Source organism: Dasypus novemcinctus, chromosome 25 (genome assembly GCF_030445035.2).
Source record: "Dasypus novemcinctus isolate mDasNov1 chromosome 25, mDasNov1.1.hap2, whole genome shotgun sequence".
Taxonomy (NCBI): domain Eukaryota; kingdom Metazoa; phylum Chordata; class Mammalia; order Cingulata; family Dasypodidae; genus Dasypus; species Dasypus novemcinctus.
The window spans coordinates 23407861-23429059 of NC_080697.1; the positions used below are offsets into that span (position 1 = coordinate 23407861).

Sequence of the window (21199 nt, forward strand, 5' to 3'; positions counted from 1 at the left end):
TACAGATACTAAAAGTATAATGATTGTTACACGGAAGAACTTTCAATGTTTGACATTAACAGGGTCCTTCCTACTGCAAAAGATTGGGAAATACTGATCAAATCTGTTCTTAACTCTAAAGGAGGGAATTTCAGGCTGAGGCATTCCACCAAGAGAGATTTTCTGGGGTCACCTGAGTCGAAGTATCCTTTAAATCACACCAGAAAAGCCTCTTGACTCTATCCATGGTGGGAGGCTGGCTTGGTGCCTCCTTTAGGTCACACCTCACAGCTCAGAAATAGACACAAAGTCATAGCTCCAGATGGTTTCCAGGGCCCCAGAGTGAATTAAAATCCTTGCCCTCATGACCCTAGAGCTTTTGCACTTTAAATAAGATCTTTCAAGCACTTTCTTCTGGAGCCCTTGGGGTTCTTGAATCTCATTTAGGAAGGCCCAACAAATGAGTCTAGAATTAATTAGCCATGTCATTTAAGGGATAAACAGGAATGGAGAGGGCTTTAAGTTGGAGGTTTTGTGGATTGTTCCAGAGCCTCTACCCCTTACGATGAATAGTGTCATCCCCACTCCCGGGCCCCAGTCTGGGCATTCTATCTCCATCTTGGGCCCTTGGGGGTCCCACAAGGCAGTTTCCAGGGCTATTTTCTTGCCCACCAAAAATTGCCAACAGTGAACTATAGTGTTCAAAATCATAGATTCCCTAAAACAGGGGCTGGCAAACTCTGGCCAACAGGCCAACTCCAGCTCTCTACCTGTTATGGTATGGCCCCCAAACTAAGAATGCTTTTATATTCTTTAAAGGTTGAAAAAAAGTAAAAAGAAGACTTCTTGGTGACATATGAAAATTTCAGTTGTCCATAAATAAAGTTTTATTGGAACACAGCTGCACCTGTTCATTTAAGTATTGTCTATGCCTGCTTTCACACTATAGTGGCAGGGTTAAGTAGTTGGTGACAGAGACCATATGGACCACAAAACCGCAAATATTTATCTTTATTTTATTTTCACTTATTTTCTCTTTTGGAGAAGTTGTGAGTTTAAAGCCCTAAATATTTACTATCTGACCCTTAACAGAAAAAGTTTGCCAACCCCTGCTCTAATGGAAGCCATATGAAGTTGGATTACCTAATGGAGAATTGACAGCGGGCAAGCCACAGAGAAAATTGGGGGGGCCCTGAACAATGGGCTCTGGCGACACCCTTCCCCAGTGATCTCACAGGACTCAGGGGATAATGGCTCTTGGCCACCTGAGAAGGAGCAGGTCCTCAGCCCATGCCTCTGTTCCAAAAGGAGAGATGATACCTAGGCCAGTCTTGGAAACAGGTCAAAAGTGACTCCCTGCCCTGCTTACTGGAAGGAAAGATCAAAGGCAAGAGGAGAGGGAAGAGATTACTGCCAGGAAGGCAGGCTGCATGCCACAGGCTCAGCATGGCAAGGCAGGCGCCAGACCTCTACAAAGAGCAGCTGCTTCCAGGACAGCCCGGTTCAGTCTTGACTCAAACCTAACAAAAGATTTACTGAGCACATCCCACTAGCAGGGCACTGGGTTGAGAGAGGCTGAGATGAGCAGAGCTTAACCAGGCTCACCTTTTCTTTGAATTCATGTTTGACAGTGAACCTGGCCTCAGCCTCTTGTTCCCTGACGGCTCCCGAGTGCCTCTGTACGTGATGCATGTCTGGCACTGTGCTTCTGTTGGAAGGACTGGGTAATCCCATGTGGACACATGACTCAGCGTTGGCAGAGGAAAGTCTGGGTTCAAGTCCTAGCTCCTTCTCTCACTGCCTTGGGCTAACCACAAACTCTGAACCTCAACTTTCTGACCCACAAGGCAGGAACACCTGCTGGGTACAGTTGCAGCGAGGCCTTGTTTAGGGAAGCCCCTTGTCAGCCTCTGAGCACTGCCTGAGAGAAGCCCTGCTGTCTGGGCAGCTGAGCAGGCACTGTCCCCTTGCAGGCCCACTGCCTGCTGCTCCCTACCCGCCACACTCACCTGAGGCTGCAGACGAGTTCAGTGAAGCGGGGTCGGTCACTGGGGTCGTAGTCCCAGCAGCGGGTCATGAGGGTGTAGAGGACAGGTGGGCAGAGGTCGGGCTTTGGTAGCCGGTCCCCTTTCTCCAGCACTCCAATGACATCCTTGTTTTCCAGCCAGAAGAAGGGTTGCTTCCCAAAGCTCAGGATCTCCCACATGCACACGGCTGAGGGGCAGGAGAAGAGGACTCACAACCCATGCTGGGGAGGACTCACACCTGAGAAGCAAGACCGTCCTGCCCAGGAATCACCATGGCAATCAACGCTCAGTGTGCCAGGAGGAGCTCCCTGCACTCAGGGAGGCCGTGCTGGGCTGTGTCTTTTCTTGCCACCCACCCTTGCACCACTGGGATCTATCTCACCATGGTGGTCCACCTGAGGGGCTAATGATCCACATCTGTAAGTGATGAACCCTCCCTCCCTAGACCCCTTTGACATGGAGCTATTAGAGCATTGTGGATTGGGTGTGGCCATCAAAGGCATGTTGTTGGGACCACTGGTGCCTTCTGGGGGAGGCTGGAGGCAGTGAAGCCTCTATTGGTTCTAAGCTGAGCTCCAACACTTATCTATGTGATTGTGGGCAAGCCCCTGAGTCATCTAAGCCTGGTTTCCTTACCTATAAAATGGGAATAATAATCATACGGATATTTTCCTGGGTCAGTTGTGGGTAGAACTAATAGGATAATTTCCATGACTGTGAATCTGTAAAGAACTGTTCATATATTACCTGTTCGTGTTATCACCACTCGCTGAACCTCCTTTTCATCAACCCTCAGAGTTTTGTCTTTGAATAGCCCCGGATTAGTTCTTGGTGCTGGTTTGTGGAGCTACATGCTCATCACAAGTGCCATTTCCAGGAAGATTATCCAATCCTGCCCAAGGCCAGCCCTCAGCCCCACTCACCCCAGTCTGCCATGGACCTCCCACTTCTGGGACTTCTCAGTGGCCACAGCAAAAGAGACCCTTGCAACCCAAGGGTGGGGGTCAGAGCCCTGCTTCCCACACCCCCCAGGCATCTACTGAGTCTGGTCACCGAGGTGAGACTCTGAACCCTTTCCCCCATTCTCCAGAAACTCCACTCACCAAACATCCAGACGTCACTGGCCGTCGTGAAGCGGCGAAAGTTAATGGACTCAGGGGACATCCATTTGATGGGGAGACGGGTCACAGAGGCTTTGGATGGGCAAAGAGGTTTACAGAGTTATTTAGGGAAGGAAGACCCAGAGGGTATCCATAAATATAGCTTCCTCCCCAGAGACCCTTGCCTAGGCTTGACCAGTTGAATGTTTCCTTTTCCTGGGATTTCGGCTTCAGCAACCCCATCAGGGGCAAAGCCAGAGTTGGAAAGCCTCCCCTTACCTTTGTAATAGTCCTCGTCCTCAATATACCGGGAAAGGCCAAAGTCCCCCAGCTTCACACACTCAGGGGAGGCCACCAGGATGTTTCGGACAGCAATGTCCCTGGAAGAAGGATGAGAAGACAAGAGTGAGGTGCTACCACCCATGCGAGCAGGAGTGCTTCAAAGGGAGAGTGGAAGACGAGCAGACAAAGAAGAGTCTGATCGAATACTAGGCCAAATTGGGCAGCTTCTGACATCAGCCCTTCCCTCACCGCCTCCACCAAGAGCTCTGCTAACTAGTGCCCAGCTCAGGTGGGAGCCGAGGCTGACTCCTTCACATCTCTGACCTGGTGTTCAAGGCCCTTGCCAGCTCTGAAAATCTAACTTAGAGCTTTCTCACTCATCCTCCCTTCTCCCATGTCTCTACCTCAAAGCCTGTTTGCTGTTGCCACACAGACTCCATGTATTCTTCTTATGCACTACTACATATGTTGTTCCTTCTGCCAAGAATGCTGTCACTCTGCTGCTTCTTCAAGGATGGACCCCAACAATGTTCCTGGGTATAATTAGTCTCTCCCTGAGCTGCCCTTCCAAAGGGCTGTTTAAGCTTTTGTTATTGCCAAGAACGTGGAGGCAGCAGCAGTGTAGCTAACTTTGACCGAGTCCTGAGATTATAGACAGGATCCTCCCAGTGCGTCTTGCCCTCCAAGGCATGACACGGAGATCCCCAGATGAGACCCTGGTACAGATGAGGAGACCAGGGCACAGAGCACTGAAGTCACTTGCCCAGCACCTCAGCCTGTGCTCTCACCGCCTCCTGGGAGGAGATGTGCGGATGGCCGGTCCATTAACCTGTGCTCCTGGAATCACTCCCCAGCCCAGACTACTCTGTTTGCTCCTCAGGGGCAGCCCCTGTTCTCTGAAATTTGTATTATTATTGAAAAGATGTAAAAACATGACAACTTTAAAGAAATAAATAAAAGGAAATGAGTCTATTATCCTACCACCTTAGCCTCATAGCTATCTATTTTTTACATTTTACTCTCATCTTAGAATGTAAACTCCACAAGGAAAAAGAGTTTTGTCTGTTTTGATCATGATGTTATCCCAGAGTCCAGAATGGTGCCTGGCACATAGTAGGACTGCAATCATATTTGCCAAATGAAATTTTATACCCCTCACATGCTTAGCTTGGTGCCATGCACAAGACCACATAGCTGATGTCAATATTGTTGGATTGAAAGGAATCCATCTGCTCACTTCTGTTGCTCTGAAGAGTCCACCACTGTCTTTCCCAGAAGCCACATCCCCCATGGCAGAAATTCCCTTTCATGTAATGGAAGCAAAGCAAGGTGGAGAAGGGACCAGGGTGGATTAGCCATAGCAGCCCAGGAGGCCCGGGGAGTCAGGGCAGACTTATCTGCTCAGGCTGGGAGGGCCTGGACTCCTGGGTCTTCCCAAAGCTGTCCAACCTCAGGCCCTTCTTCCTAGGCTATGTGACTCCCATGGTGTTGCCATGGCAACTGGCAAAATGGGCGAGCCAGGAGGAGGGCAAGCTCTGAGCAGGCTGAGAATCTATTCTCTGGAACTCAAAGAGTACAGGACTAGAATATAGAGTTATCGCAGACACCTAGAACTTAACAATCGTGTGAGGTATGTGTTGCTATTTCAATTTTTTGAATGAGCCAATGGGTCCATAGAGGTTGCTCAAAGTTGCTTGAAATTGCCAAGACAGGCGGGGCCAAAGCCAGGAGTCCAACACAGGTTTATCTGACTCCAAAGTGCTGCATCACCCCAAACTTCTCAAAGCTCAGAAAAAGGTCTCGGGCTTCTACATTGCCCCTGCTGCCTGCCTAAAGCACCCCACCCCTACCTGTGGACACAGCTGATGCTCTCCAGGTAGGCCATGGCCTTGCAGATCTGCAGTGAGTACAGGACAAGGGTGAGCACCTTCAGGGAATTCTTGTTTCGCTCCAGGTAGTGGCCCAGCTGTGGGAAAGGGGGAGAGATTGTCAATCATTGGCACGGCCTCTGCAAGGGGCACAAGGGGCAGGCTGTGGGCAGCCATCCCATGGTTCTCTGGGGCAGAGACAAATCCCAAGCTGGCAAGATTTTCCAGCACTCTCCTTTACAAACCAAAGGTCTCTTGGCTGTTTCAGCTGAAAAAAGAAGGCAGAAAGCTAGGAGTCAAGTCCCCTTTCTTTCCATGCTTTGCTCCCTGCAGGCTCTGCTCTCTGGCTGCCCTGCTGTTATCTCAAAGTCCCTCTTCTCCCTCCAGCTCACCTCCCCGTAGGGGTACAGTTCCATGATGATCCAGGTGGGCTCCTCTTCGATGATGCCGATCAGCTTCACAATGTGCGGGTGGTCGAGATTCTTCATGATCACTGAAATTGGGGACATGACAGATGGACCAGAGCTGCTCAAAGATCCACTAGGAGGAAGGGGGAGCAAACTTCCCAACACAAGCCCTAGCAGAGAGAACTCCTCCGCTTTCCAGGTTTCAGCCACCCCCAGTCCCCCACTCCCCATCTTGGAGGTCTGTGTATTCTCTGGGGTCTTTTCCAGCTCACAGGGCCGCGCCTCCCCTTGGGGAAGACCTACCTGCCTCGCTCATGAACTTCTCCTTGTTGTCGAAAGTGCAGTCCTGCTTGCAAGTCTTTACAGCTACATTGATTTTCTCCCCTTTCTGCAACAAGAATGTGCCAGGGCCCCTTGGTCTAGGTTAGTACTCGAGAGAAAGTGTCCCCACCTCAGGTTCACCATGTTCTTTCCACAAGGCTTTGCTACTAGCCAAGGCAGAGGCAACTTCGGGTCCCCTCTCCCTCTGCCCAGCACATCACTTTCTTCACCTTCTTTTTCTCTCTTCCTCTCCCCCTTTGCATTTTTCCTTTCTGCTTGCCCACTCCCTTTCTTCTTAATCTGGGGATGTCAGAACTGGAAAGGACTTGAGGATCAAGTAAGTCAAGCCATTCATTTTACAGGTGAGGATGCTGAGACCAAGGCACACACAATGTGCCCAGAGTTAGAGAGTCTTAGGGGAGCACACTCAAGCCCAGGCCAGCTGATGCAAGTCTTACTCTCTCTTTTCATTGTTGTTGTGTATGTGGTTCATTGTTTTGTTTTTAACTTGCCACCCTTTCCCCCTAGGCCTGCTGGAAGCACAGCCTCAAAGGCAAACTTTGTTTAGCCCCATTGGTGGCCCTTGAAATTAACTCCTGCCTTAAATTCTGCCCCATCTTTCCATGTAAACATGCATTTAACCCTCCTCCCCCTTGTAACTCTTCCACCAAGAGTCCCCTTTCTTTAGGTTCTCCTTTTATTTATTTTTAAAAATTTTTCGCTTTTTAGGAGGTACCAGGGATCGAACCCAGGATCTTGTACATGTGAAGCAGGTGCTCAACCACTCAGCTCTCCTTTTATTTTGAGCCCTGGTCTTGCTATCCTTAGAAACAACTCTTACTTCCCTCATTTCCCTGGATATTTCATCCATACTTCAAGTGCCTGGTGGACAAAGAATCACTGTGTCATGGCTGCTGCCTCCAACCCTTGTAAGATTTAAGATCCTGCCTCACCCTGCGTAAAAGAGGAGCATCAGGGAAGAGTCCGGGACTCACGTGATTCTGGTAGACACCTTCGTACACCTCCCCAAAAAAGCCTTCACCAAGAATACGACCCAGAATGACATCTTCCCGGGCGATGCCATACTGTGGACCTGCACGGGCGGAGAGAACAGGGTCCCAGAGAGGCGGAAACCAGCTGGCATCCCTCAGGGGCCAGGCTCCCCCTGCCGCCCAGGCTGAACCAGACCCCCATGCAGCACCTCAACCAGGAGGCAGGGGCTGTGCTGGGAAAGGGCATCAAGAAGGTCCCATTTTCTCAGACCCAGGGAAGAGCCACCACCCTGTCCTCTGAGAAGGCAGGCTCACATATCCATGATTTTAGGGTCAGCACCTAGCACAAAAGGCCCATCTGTATAGGGGAAAAACAATTATCTCCTCTTTCAAATGAAAGGTGCCTCAGATTTGCCCCCGTCTGGGCCACTCCTGAGCTAAGGAAGGAGCATTCCTCGGTGGCATCATGTGCTTAACAGCCATGTCTTCGCAGGCTGCAGTCGGCGGGCTGGGGTCCAGGACCTACCTCCAGGCCTCCGCAGAGTGTCGTCGGGAATCTCTGCGTAGATGTCTGACTCTGGAAGGACAGGGGAGTCGCCACACCATGAATAGGACGCCCTCAGCACTTCCCACCCAGGAACCAAGTGCATGGCCCCACGCTCGAGGCCCGGGAGCTGAGGCTGACATCTCTGGGCAGGGGGAGAGGCCAGGCTGGCCTCACGGGTCCTGCCCCGGCTTTCAGAGGTTTAAGAGAAGTGGCGTGACCTCCACCTTAAGTACAGGCTCTCCCACTAGGCCACCTGGGTTTGAGTTCCTGCTCTGCTTCTTCCCAGCTATGTTAGCATGTTGGTTAACTGGCTTCATCTCAGTTCCCCTTTCTGAGAAATGAACGTTTCCGGGGGATGTTGTCAAGGTTGGATAAAAGAACACCTGCGAAGTGTTTAACACTGAGTCACTGCTCAATACATATTAGCTACTAGAGCGAATGTTCTTTTTAAGAAAGCAACAGGGGAGGGTCGTTTTGGGGCAACTTTGAGGGAATCCTTGGAGCTATCCGGAGAGCAGGCAGGAGCCAGCAGAGAGCAGCAGATGGCCAGGCTTACCTAGGCTGCAGCTTTCCGACAGGTGGGATCGCCGGTCCTCCAGGTTTCTGCAGGAGAGTGGAGGGCAGGAGCCCGGTGAGCCCGCGGCAACTGTTCCACCACCTGTCTCCCATGCTCGCCCACCTTTTCTGCCTGGAGGGCTGGCTGCACTGCGGCCCCGACCCCCACCCCCCCGACTGGGGAAGCAGCCCACACTGGAAGGCATTCACCCTGGGAGCACGGCTCCAGGCTGCCAGGAGGCAGGAGGGAGGGGACAGATAATCTCCCCCACACAAGGTGACACCAGCAGGCATTAGGACATGGGAATAGCCCTGCAAGACTTTACTGGGGTTAGGTGGGAGGGGGAACCGCCACTTGTGAAAATGCTGGGATGCCAATGCTCCCCTGGGGCCCAGAAGTCAGAAACTGTGGCAATGGCAGCTCCCCGTTGCTTTGTCCTTCTCCCAAGAAGACCCAGGCTGAGCCCAGGGCCCCGCGCCCTGCCTTCCCATCCACTCACAGCAGGGGGATCTGGGGCAGGCTGTTCCGCTTCTCACCATCTGGGGAGAGAAGAGGAAGAGGGGCAAGTTGGAGCCGGGGCACGCAGGGTCCTGGGTGGATGGGTGATTCCTCACTACTCCTATGACCCCAGAGAGGGAACCACCCCTTCCCCAGCAACTCTGTTCTCTTAGAGCCAGAGTGGACAACTACGCAGACCTTTGCCCTGAATTTGTCTTCCTCGTAGAAGAAACTCTCAGGCTTCCTCCTGTCCCTTCCACAGGTTTCAGCCCAGTGGCTTTCCAGTTCCAACCGCAAAAGAGAGATGGACACAGGAGCCACTGTTCTAGCAACAGCGCTGATGTCCCTGGGGCTTTAAACACCTCTTTTCCAGAAGGCAGTGCCACTGTTGCCTTGGGCCAGCAGGGACAGGTGCTGCCAGGACCTGTGGCTGGGGACCCAGAGTGGATCCGCAGGTAGGGTCCAGGTGGGGCTGCACCAGGATCCCCCACACTTCAAAGCCTCTCATGTAAAAAAATTCCATGGCACGACTTAGCCTCTTCTGCTTCCGGGGCCCTTGGCTCTGCCACGCTGCCATCCACCATTCAGCCAATTTGCCTTGAAGTGGAAACCTACCTTTCTTGGGATGAACGATGAGAGAGCCTCTGTGCTCCCCCTGCAGCCTGCAGTACCCATCAATGAGGTCCGCCATGTTCTCAGCTTCTGCCAGAGAGGAGGTTTTGATGGACAAGGACTGCAGAGAAGAGACCAGCCAAAGATGAGACCTCAGAACCTTGGCTAGCATCTGTCCCACGGGGTTGGAGAAGAGACTGCATTCCCAGGAAAAGCAGGACTCCTGCCACCCGTACCCCTCCCAGATTCCATCAGCAATTCCTCCGGGCTTGGCTTGCCTTCCCTGCAGCCACCAGGGGGCAGAGCCTGTCATCGCTACTGAATGCCCTCAGCTCTTGGAAGGCCATTTCCCGGTCTCCTCCAGGGCCTGGCATAATGCCTCGTGCCCAGCGGAGGCTCAAGATGTAAAAGCAGAAACTGAGAAACAGGAAGAGGGAGAGAGTGGGGAAGGGGCCAGATGAACAAAAGGAGAGATGGATAGTCTGAAGTCTAAGAATTGCCGATTCTTCCACCTACAAGTCCAGTTTCCTGAGTTCTTGATTCCTGAGTCATTGTTCAATTTGTGAAAGTTAGTCCTCTGATTTGCTCCTTGATACATGATCATCTTTACCTACCCTAGATTTATAGTCCCAACTTCTTTCCTGACTTTTTGAAAAATACACAGCATTGCTTCCTGATATGTTTTCTTTATAACTAACCATCAATCTGGTACCTTGGCTAAGAACTAGAAGAGGTTTTCTTAATAAGAATCAGAACCCAGGGAACTGCTGGCCTCCTGCCCACCCTCGCCCAGGTGGCCTGGGCAAGAACTCCCAGCCTGCAGTGGCAGCCACTTGCTTCAGAGCTTCCGAATGCCCAGAGATGCTCACCTGGGGGGCACCTTCGATGCCCAGCTGCAGCACTGCCTGTCCCTCCTCCAGCGGTAGACACCTGATGGACTTGATCTGCTTGAACTCGGCCAGGCAGGTGGGCTGTGGGAAACCCAACCCTCAGCACCTCCCAATATCCCCCAGGAAAGAGGCCAGGGATGGGTCAGGGCAGGGGGCCCCAAGGAGGGACTGGAGAGCTTCTCAGGGAAAAGAAGAGAGAATCAAAGACTGTTAAGGCAGGAAGGATCATCTAGTCTAAGCCTCTCACTTTGAAGAAGAAGAAACGAGGTCTTGAGCAAACCAGGACTTGTCCAAGGTCATGCACCAAGTTGGGAGTCGAGCCAGGACAGGACCCACATCCCCTGACTCCTGGTCCAGCAATCTTGCTATTGAAAGGGCAACTTTTCTAACTGAGCCCAGAGAGCAAAGGTCCCTCCTGCCCCTTCCTCTCCCCTCTCCTCCCTCACTCCCACCTCTGTGTGTGGGAGAATCACAGGAAAGCAAAGACCATCTGTTCAGTGCAGCCATCCCCAAACACTCCTTGTAAGGCTACCTCCTACCAAGGGCATGGCCCTGTGCTCTCAGCAGTGGGGTCATGGAGAACCAGTGGGGTGGGACAGAATGGGAGGATGCCGGAAGGAGACTTCTCAACCTGGCCTTAAAAGGTCCTTCTGGCTGATGGTGCCAATCTCCCCTCCCCCCCCATCGCTCTCTACCTTTGCATCCTGACTTGTCAGCTGGCGGATGCCTTTAGGTCCGATGACCAGGTCCACGGTAATGTTCCACCCTTGCTGGAATACAAGGAGGGAAGAGATTGTTGGCAGTTCTGCCCACTTTATATTTGAAATTTGAAAAAAGAAAAAAAAAACTCACTTAACTAGACACAGCTTCTTCCACCCTAAGCTCCTTCATATAGATGACCCCCTGCTTGACACCCCCACAGAGTATTGGGCCTCAGAGTTGGTAGGTCAGTATTTCAGTTCTCTGCCTCCAGGCAAGTTTAGTAGCAGCATTCCCATTTTAAAGCCGCTCAGTGAGGCCCTGCTTTTTGATGAGTACCCCACCACCACACCCAAGTTTAACTGAGAGGCCAGGAATTCAGATGAGGAGGAGAAGAAAGATGGCAGGTCATTACAATGAGTTCACAGCGGTAGGTCTCCTGGTCAATGTTGGCAAAGCCTGCGAGTGTGTTGAAGAACTTCATGACGCACTCCTCCTCCCTCAGCGAGGCGTACTGCTGGAACGTCTGCTGGATCATTTTCCGGAACTGTTTGGGCTGTTGTGAAGGAAATCGGGGAGAAGATGGCCAGTGGTGAATGAGATTCCTCTCCTTAAGATCTCATGGAAGGAAGTGGACTTGGCCCAATGGATAGGGCATCCGCCTACCACATGGGAGGTCCACGGTTCAAACCCCAGGCCTCCTTGACCCATGTGGAGCTGGCCCATGCGCAATGCTGATGCGTGCAAGGAGTGCCCTGCCATGCAGGGGTGTCCCCGTGTAGGGGAGCCCCACATGCAAGGAGTGCACCCCGTAAGGTGAGCTACCCAGGGCAGAAGAAAGCGTAGCCTGCCCAAGAATGATGCCGCACACGTGGAGAGCTGGCACAAGATGATGCAACAAAAAGAAACACAGATTCCCGGTGCCACTGATAAGGATAGAAGCAGTCACAGAAGAACACACAGTGAATGGACACAGAGAGCAGACAATGGGGGGGGGGGGGGTTGGGAGGGAAGGGGAGAGAAATAAATAAAAATTAAATCTTAAAAAAAAAAAGATCTCATGGAAAGATGGCCCATTGCTGGAGGACTGTCTCCAGAGCCTGCGTAGTGAGCAGTTGCCTAAAACACACATCCACTGTCTCAAGGGAGCCTTCCCCATTACCCTGTGAGGGAGATGGGAGAGCTATTGACCTCAGTGCTCAAGCCACAAAGCTTATTAAGACCAGAACCCAGATTTCCTGACTCCCAGCACAGAAAAAGCCCACTGAATGCACTTAGTTGTCCTATCTCCAGATGACCTGAGGCAGCACAGATCCTGGCTCCAACCAGATCCTTTTAGCTTCAGTCCTAGGGATCAGCACAAAGAGGGCCTTTCTGGATTCCTCCCCAACCTGTTTTCCTCACCTTTAAGTTCTCCTGCATCTGCTTTGGGAAAAACAGGTCCAAACCCACTTCCTTCCTGAAAGAGGGAGAAAAAACAGCATTTGACTCTTCCTCATACCCAACCTTGGACTTCTGGCCAATCAGTGAGAAGTGAAAGGGCATGGGATTGGGGGGCTGACAGGTCCTGTCTGACTCTGGGCTGGGGATGAGTGGAGGAGGGGGCAAATAGTAAAAGCAGGTAAGGGGAACAAGTGAGGGAAGAGGCAGGGAACAGTTCCCAGTACTTACTCCAGGAGCTCAAAGTTGGACTTTTTGTCAAGTGCATTGTGGGGCATATCTTTGAAGAACCGCCTGGAGAGAGAGAAGTCATGGAGAGGTAGGTTGATGACTGGAGAATATGACCATAATAGCCAGGTCACCCAGATGCCCACACTGGCCCAGAAGCCCCCAGTACCCATCCCCCATCAGATGAGGGGAGACTCTGGGAGGGAGACAGTTAGGAAAGTCATAAAATTTGATATTTAAAAAATCATGAGGAAAATAGGAAACCCATAAGTTTCATTCCTAAAAAAGACTCCAGCCCTGTACTTTGGAAGACCCAGAACTAGGACTGCCCTGTTATTGGGCAGAGGAAGAATTGGTTCCAACTGCAGCATCTAAACAAAAAATCAAGACCCAAGGCAGCCTACACTCAAACTATCAGCCTATGAACATCTACCTCCAGCTTGTAGGTTCTGGGCTCCCCTGGTGATTTCTTTTTCCTTTATTGCTGTCTCTGAAATATTACATGGGTGTGTGCTTGTGTGCTCATTTAAGTAATTATTAAATTATTTACATATGAAAACTTTAGAAATTACAGAGTAAGAAATAACAGAGTAAGAAAAGGAAAACAATTAATAATTCTACCACCAGAGATAACTTGTATTAATTTTATACATATCCTTTAAATCCTGTTTCCCCCAAAAATGCATTTTGATTAATATTTTTATGTATTATTTATTTATAACATTTGTGGTTTAAATTGAGAACAAAGAGCCAATGTTCCCATGTGTGCCAACCTCCCTTTCTTGGTTGGGTCACTGTGCCTAGTAATCTCTTATCTTTGACCTTTGCAGATATTGTTCCACTCTTGATCATATATTGGAGTAATCTGTTCCTTTAACCAGATGTCCTTATCTACTCTGGGAACAGTTTTGTGCTACTGATACTATAAGCCCATAGAAGTAAGTAGCTTACGATTCAAAGGCAATGGATTTAGATAATTAACTGTGTTTAGAAAATAGTAAGGATGGGAAGCGGACTTGGCCCAAAGGTTAGGGCGTCCATCTACCATCTACATGGGAGGTCCCATCTATATGGGAGGTCCGCGGTTCAAGCCCCGGGCCTCCTTGACCTGTGTGGAGCTGGCCCATGTGCAGTGCTGATGCACACAAGGAGTGTGGTGCCACGCAGGCGTGTTTTCCCACATAGGGGAGCCCCATGCGCAAGGAGTGCGCCCCGTAAGGAGAGCCGCCCAGTGAAAAAGAAAATGCAGCCTGCCCAGGAATGGCGCCACACACACGAAGAGCTGACACAGCAAGATTACGCAATAAAAAGAAACACAGATTCCCGTGCTTCTGACAACAACAGAAGCGGACAAAAACAAGAACACACAGCAAATGGACACAGAGAACAGACAATTGGGGTGGGGGCGAAGGGAGAAAAACAAATAAAAAATAAATCTGAAAAAAAAAATAAAGAAAGAAAATAGTAACGCTTGGTTCTTACCTCACACTTTATTCTAAAATATTTATTCTAGGTGGACTAATGGGATGAATGTAAACAAAAAAACCATTTTAGCACTGCAACATCTAAACAAAAAAATCTCAGGAAATCTCAGGAAATATTTTTAAATCACGTAATTGGGAAGAACAACTAAATTATAAAATCATAGAAGAAATCACCATTAAAAATTTAAAATGAGATGTTACATAGCCTTAACAATTTTTAATAAATGGTGTTCTGAATATATTGTCCAGCAAAATAAGTATTTATTACTTAGTAAATATGGTCCCAATTTTAGAAAAAAATGTAAATGCCTTGGAAAAAATCTGAATGAATCTATCCTGATAATGGAAGTTATCTTTGTATAACGGAATTCTGGTGAGGTTGGTATTTTCTTTTCCTTTCCTATAGGGTGAAAACATTCCACATTGAACAAATATGACCCCCTTTTACCTGAAAAAAAAAAATTAAGGCAATGAATTCAGTCAAACCATCATAATGCAAGTTGTCTGGGCTCCTACATGCCTAGGCAGCTTGCTCCATTGTTACATGTCCTATTTGGTAGAAAGTTCTTTCCTGTTCCTTCTCACTGATCCCCTGAGCTGCAGAGACTAAGTGTAATCCCTTCTTCAGAGAAGGCCATTATTTTTTCATGGCCTCCCTCCTGACTATGGCCCCTCTGACCTCCTAATCCCCAATACACACACACACCAAGTCATCACCCTTAATTACTTCAGTCATTGCACTGAGATGAGAAAAAGCGATGCAAAGTAAGTGTGAGAAAAAAGAATGAGATATGTTGACAGGGGCATAATAATTAAAGTGGTTACTTCTAATTATAGAAAATTGGGTTTCTTTAAAATGCCATAGGTTAGAATGGAGGGAAAAGAGAAGATAAAATATTTCATATAAAAATTCTCTTGTAAAGTCAAGAATGAATGCATTAGAATGAGTCTTAAGGAATAATAATATCTTTAAATGGCTCAGTAAATATTATTGAATTTACTGAATACATTTGACAATATTAAAATGTATATTTCTATCCTATCTCCTTCCATGGAAGGATGCAAGGATATGGAGTCTTAAAATATGTTCATATATAACAGAATGAAATCAAAACATAAGATAATACAACAAATCTGCAGTGGTACCATAGATGTTAGCATTTAGTGTAGATCTGGCGTTTGGTTGTCCTGGCAGTCAAAGTAGTAAATTGAAGATCTCATTCAGTGCAGAATTGGTCATATGGATAATTCAAGTAAATGTGGTATGAGTATAAGATCTTCCAATAGTCTAACTCGGTGGCTCTCAATTGGGGGTGATTTTGTCTCTACTCCCCTACTCCCCCAAATATTTGGCAATGTCTGGAGACTTTTTTTTTTTTTTAAGATATCAGGGCCAGGGATTGAATCCAGGACCTCCTAAGTGGGAAGCCAGTGCTCAGTCCTTGAGCCACAGTGGCTCCCCTGAGTTAGTTTTTTGTTTGTTTGCTTGTAGTAGGTTTTTCTTTTTAGGAGGCACTGATAACTGATCCTGGGACCTCTTATGTGTGAAGCAGGCACTCAACTGTTTGAGCCACATCCTCTCTCCATCTGGAGACATTTTTGGTTGTCACACCTGGCAGAGGTCTGCTACTGGCATCTAGTGAGTCAAAGCCAGGTGTGCTGCTAAACCTACAATGCACAGGACAGGCCTGCATAAAAAGAATTATTTGGCCCAAAATGTAAATCATTCTGAGCTTGAGAAACCCTAGTAACTTGACCCAAGGAGAGAAATTTAGGAAACTAATGAGAATGACTCTTCCCTAACGCCACCTCTCTCTTGGCTGGGTGTCTGACAGTAGGGCAGCAGAAGGCATATTTTCACTCCTTGAGAATGACTAGTCCAGCTGATTAAGGGCACATATTCAGGCTTTGGAAACCAGATGACTGTTAGGCAGGGATGCTATTTGCCTACAAGATATGAGAAGCCTATCCAATGTTCTCTCCAGGGGGGAAGAGTCTCCCCCTTCACCTTCCACCTGAAGCACGCTTGCTACAAGTGTTTGCAGGAAGCGACAGTGTTAGGGCTGTGCCAGTTTAAATCCCATAGTTCGCATGGTGAATCACGGCAGCTTTAGAAAACTTTCTGATCCACTGTTACCCACTGACCGTCCACATTCATAGAAAACCTCACAGTGCTCCTGTGAAGTGTCAATAAGCAGCATGGCCCTCCACTCTTCCTGCTAGGTTGAGTGAACTGCAAAATGTATTTCCCAGTAACTGAATAAATTGGCTTGCTGGACATAATTATTTAATTCTATAGAAGAAATGTTCGGACATGTCCACCTAAGTAGAGGATTTCAGTTTTTTCAAAGCTCTTCATTCATTCAAATATTTATTGAGCTCTGATGAAGTACCAAGTTGGGACTCTGGATGAAAATATAAGGCAGTACCAGTCTGGACCTCAAGAATGTGACAATCTACTACATGTTATCATTGCTCTAACAGAAGTATACATAAAGTACAGTGCTTTTGCTAAGAAAAGCTTCAAGAGGGAGAGAGCCTTGGGCTGGCCCACTGAGAAGAGCAGAGGACCACAATGCTTACAATCAACACTTCACAGGAGTGCCCAGAGGTTTTCTCTGAATGCGGAGGGTAAGCAGGTAACACTGGCTCAGAAAATTTTCTAGAGCAACCACAATAAAGAAGAGATTGCCATACTGAAAAGGGGAGTGAGGATATGCCAGGCAGAGGGGATGCATTACCCTGAGAGGGTAGGGCATGCTTCCTGGCCAGCATGACAGTGGTCTCTAAAAGTCACTTCTGGTTATTGATAATTGCTGAATGAATGAATGAATAAGCTTTGAAACCTGGGATGAAAGAATTCTGAGGACTGGGATATTTTAATAAGCATTAATTAAAAGAATTGGAATTGGCTATATGGATAAGTAAACAAATTTCAAAATTAACGCAGGAATTAACATACATGGAAATAATAATAGCAATTTTAGAATGATTAAGAAGGTAATGAATGAAAAAAATGTTTTATTAGGAAAAATGGAAGCTCAGATAACATACTTAAGCCATCAGCTCATTGCCTATGTTACCGAGTGCCCTTCTCATACACTGAAGAGCAGTTTCTGAGAATCACCTTAGACAAAGGTGCCCAGTCACTCACATGTTTGTGACCCAGGAGACCGCTATTCTGCCCTACTAACTGCAGGATCTACTGCTGTCCAAGACCTTGTATCATGAAGGTGGGATGTAGAGAATGGAGTTTGAGATTGTGGGTGATGTGACTGGGAGATCCATGTCTCTCCAATGCCATCTCGGCAGTCCCAGCCACAGAGTGGCCACTGGCCCACAGAGGGACACACAGAGGGTTCTTAACCTCTTTTGTCCCACGGACCCCTTTGCCAGTCAAGTGAAACCCACGGGTCCCTTACTAATGCCACACTATACTGTGTGCTAAATACACCAACACATTTCTACAAGAATAATGTCTTTTAAAACTTAAATTCAAGCTCATTGACCCCTTGTTAAGAACCCCTGCACTAGAGGCAGCACCAGAAGGGCTTCAGGATGCCCCAGGTGCTCCAGCTCACCTTTCTTGTCAATATCAGCACCATCAGCCACACCTGTAGATAGTCCCCAAGGGAGGTATGATGTAGATAACTGAAACGGAGCCCTAAAGATGGACTAGCCTCAAAAGACCAAATAGTTGAACAATGGAGTCAAATTTAGAAGATGACACTAGTATCATAGTTTTTTTGGTGTTTTTATTTCTAAATGAATGAACAGTTTTTATTTTTGGCTTCAGTATGTTCCTAGTCTCTTAGATAAATGGCTCCCAAATAAATCTAGGTACTTAACTAGCATAAATCTGTGATATTCCCCAAATTAGGGAAATAAACTAAAGCTTCAGGGCCAAAATGTGGTTCTGAGACCTAATATTCATACAGGAAACTGGGCAAAAAAAGAAAAGGTAATGGAAGATAAACCGAAGGATCTGAAAGACACCGGTGTTTTTGTCTAAGCCATGAACTTGGTGATGGTCATTGAGTGTGTGTCAAGTTGACCCCAAAGAAAAACAGCATCAAACGTGTGTGTCTAGTGTAATAGGCAATAGTTTCTTAGACTTTACACCAAAAGCAGAAGCAACAAAAGAAAAAATAGATAATTGGAACTTCATTATAATTAAAGACTTTTGTGTATTACAGGACATTTTTGAGAGAGAGAAGATAACCCACAAAATGGAAGAAAATATTTGGATGTGATATATTTGCTAAGGGTTTAATACCCATAATGCACAAATAACTTCTACAAATCAACAACAAAAAGACAAAGAACCTGTTTTAAAAATGGGCAAAGAACTTGAATATACATTTCTCCAATACAAATGGCCAATGAGCACGTGGAATGATGTGCAACATCATTAGCCATTAGAGAAATGCATATCAAAACCACAATGAGATACCATTTCAAACCCAATAGAATATTTATTATTTAAAAAAAAGAAAATAACTATTGCTGACAAGGATGCAGAGAAACAGGAACTGTCATGCATTGTTGATGGGAATGCAAAATAGAGCCTTTGCTTGGCAGTTTGCCAGTTCCTTGGAAAGTTAAGCATAGATTATCATATGACTTGGCAATCCCACTTTCAGGTATATACCCCAAAGAATTAAAAGCAGGATTCTGAACAGATATTTGCACACTGATATTCATAGAAACTTTATTCACAATTGCCAAAAGTTTGAAGCAACCCAAATATCCATCAACAGAAGAATGAACTCACAAAATATGGTATATACACACAATGGAATATTATTCAACCATAGAAAGAAATGAAGTTCTGATACATGCCATAACATTAATGTACTTTGAAGACATCATGTTGAGTGAAATAGGCCAGAAACAACAGGAGAAATATTGTATGAGTTCATTGATATGAAAGAATTAGGATATTCAAATTCATAGAGGCAGAAATTAGAATGCAGGTTACCAGGGGCAGAGGTGGTGCTGGGGAATGGGTCTTAATGCCCAGTTGGTTCAGAGTTTCTCTTTGGGGTTATGGAAAAATTTTGGTACTGGATGGTGGTGATGGTAGCTCGCGATTATGAATGTAATTAATACCACTAAATTATATATGCAAATGGTAATATAATTAATTTTAGGTTGTATATATATATGTTAACAGAATAGAACTGTACAATACAAATAGTGAGCCCTAGTGTAAACTATGGACTGTAGTTAATAATACAATTATAATAATAATGTTTCCACAATTGTAATGAAAATACACTAATGCAAAATGTTAATAACAAGGAAAACTGCGGGTGGGGGTATATATGAGAACTCTGTATTGTCTGCATGATTTTTCTGTAGACCTACAGCTGCTTTAATAAAAATAGACAAACCAACACAAAAACTTTATTGGGATGTCCAGGAGAACCAATCTCCACCACTAATCAGAGGTACTCTTTCCCCACAGATTGAGCTTTGCAATCTTCTGCACCAAGCCCCTTTACAACAGCTGTTAATAAGAAAAACCTGCCAAATAAACTGCCATCATTGAAAGAAGGTGCACCTTATAGGAGTAGCCTCTAGTGCCTGGTTTGTTTTCTCCAGCCCAACCCTGCAATTTTGAGTAGCTTGTACCAGGGAGACAGCAGGGTCTGTTGGCCTGTGTGGCAGTTTGAGATTACTTAGGAATCCCTGAAAGGGAGACTATGTTTGTAAACTGGGCTCTTTCTCTGGGTATGAGACCCTTTGAATGCATTAGATTCAGCTGACATGTCTTGATTAAATTACCTGTTCATATTAGGACTTTGGGGGAGAAATTAGTCTTTCACCTGATAGTTTGCAGTTGAAGAGAACAGAGAAACTGAGCAGCCGATAAGGCCTGGAAAGAAATGAGCCATATGCCAGAAGGATATAGAAAGCCATGAGTGATGAGTCCTATGCCAGTCTACAGCTGACATAGGAAGAAGCTGGGACCATGGAGCCTTAAGAGGAAGAGGGATGGAGAGACCAGGCAGAGATCGCCTGCCATCTTGCTTCAATACGTGGCAACAGACTTTGGTGAGAAAGCAGCCTTGAGTTGGACTCCTTTGGGCCTTGTAACTGTAAACTTTTACTCCAAATAAATACACTTTTCAAAAGTCAACAATTTCTGGTACTTTGCATCAGCACCCCTTTGGCTGACTAATACAACCTGGTACAGGTCTGTGACTGAAATCCAGGTAAGGACAGCAGAAAGTAAAGAAACATCAGACAAAAACTTGTACACCTGTTCATGGCAGCCTTATTCACAGTAGCCAAAAGGTGGAAACAACAAAAGTGTCCATCAACAAATGGATAGCCAGAGTGGGGAACATACACACAATGGAATATTACTTGGTCAAAAGAAAGAATGAAGTTCTGAGACATGCTGTATTGTGCAAGAACCTTTAAAGCACTGTGCTCAGTGAAATATGCAAAGACACAGAAAGACAACTATTGTATCATGTCACTTATAAGAGATGCCTAGAAATAGCAAATTTGTAGAGACAGAAAGTAGATTAGAGGTTACCAGCTAATAGGGGGTAATGTATGTTTGATGGATATATACTGTTTGTAAATAAAATAAAAATAATAAAAAGAAACATCTATGCAAAATCCAGTTGGTTGAACTTTTCTTCTAAAAAGCAATGAGAGTATTAGCTCACTGCCAACATTTACAAATTAACTACAAGGCAAAATGTCTTTTGAAGTAAGGCGAATGTTCTTTCTCTTACTGTAAAGTTATCATCGGTGACTACTTAACTAACCTTGGGTTACACATTCACTCTGACCTAAGAAATAGGTCAGAGTGTTCTGGGGTTCTGCTGGGGATGGACAATGGTCCTGAGTGCCTCAGGTCAAGGAAGAGGCTATCGGATTCCTCAACTGGGCAGGTACCAATTTCTAGCCTGTGAGCCATGAATTTCAAATTTTAATTTATAAAGAACATTTAGGTAAAATAATAGTTTTGGCATTTATAAAGCATCTTCAATAAATCAATGAAAATTTAATTAGTATAATAATTAATATTATTGAACACTTCTCTTTTAGGCATTGTTTTAAGTACTTTAAATACATTGACTTAATTTACTCCTTGCTACCTATAAGGTAGCAACTATTATTATTATCATTCCCATTTTACAGATGAAGGAACTGAGGTCCAGACAAATTAAGTGACTTGATCCCATTAACACAGAAAATAACAGACCTGGATTCAAATCCAGCAGCCAACCTTCAGACCCGTTGCTC

The 21199-nt window shown here is 46.5% G+C and overlaps 1 protein-coding gene across 7 annotated transcripts in view; it reads right to left on the minus strand.

The window, feature by feature from the left end:
* PTK2B (protein tyrosine kinase 2 beta) overlaps positions 1–21199 on the minus strand; it is a 137131-nt gene that overhangs the window by 21983 nt on the left and 93949 nt on the right. For all 7 annotated transcript variants that reach the window (XM_058287809.1, XM_058287813.2, XM_058287811.2 and 4 more), the window contains 16 exons: positions 12450–12512; positions 12183–12237; positions 11194–11334; positions 10775–10849; positions 10059–10160; positions 9193–9310; positions 8579–8618; positions 8080–8126; positions 7503–7553; positions 6980–7077; positions 5967–6051; positions 5649–5749; positions 5239–5354; positions 3386–3486; positions 3110–3199; positions 1989–2193 (listed from right to left, as the gene is read on the minus strand). In XM_058287809.1, coding sequence (XP_058143792.1) covers positions 1989–2193; positions 3110–3199; positions 3386–3486; positions 5239–5354; positions 5649–5749; positions 5967–6051; positions 6980–7077; positions 7503–7553; positions 8080–8126; positions 8579–8618; positions 9193–9310; positions 10059–10160; positions 10775–10849; positions 11194–11334; positions 12183–12237; positions 12450–12512 — 1488 coding nt within the window. The remainder of the gene's footprint in view (positions 1–1988; positions 2194–3109; positions 3200–3385; positions 3487–5238; positions 5355–5648; positions 5750–5966; positions 6052–6979; positions 7078–7502; positions 7554–8079; positions 8127–8578; positions 8619–9192; positions 9311–10058; positions 10161–10774; positions 10850–11193; positions 11335–12182; positions 12238–12449; positions 12513–21199) is intronic.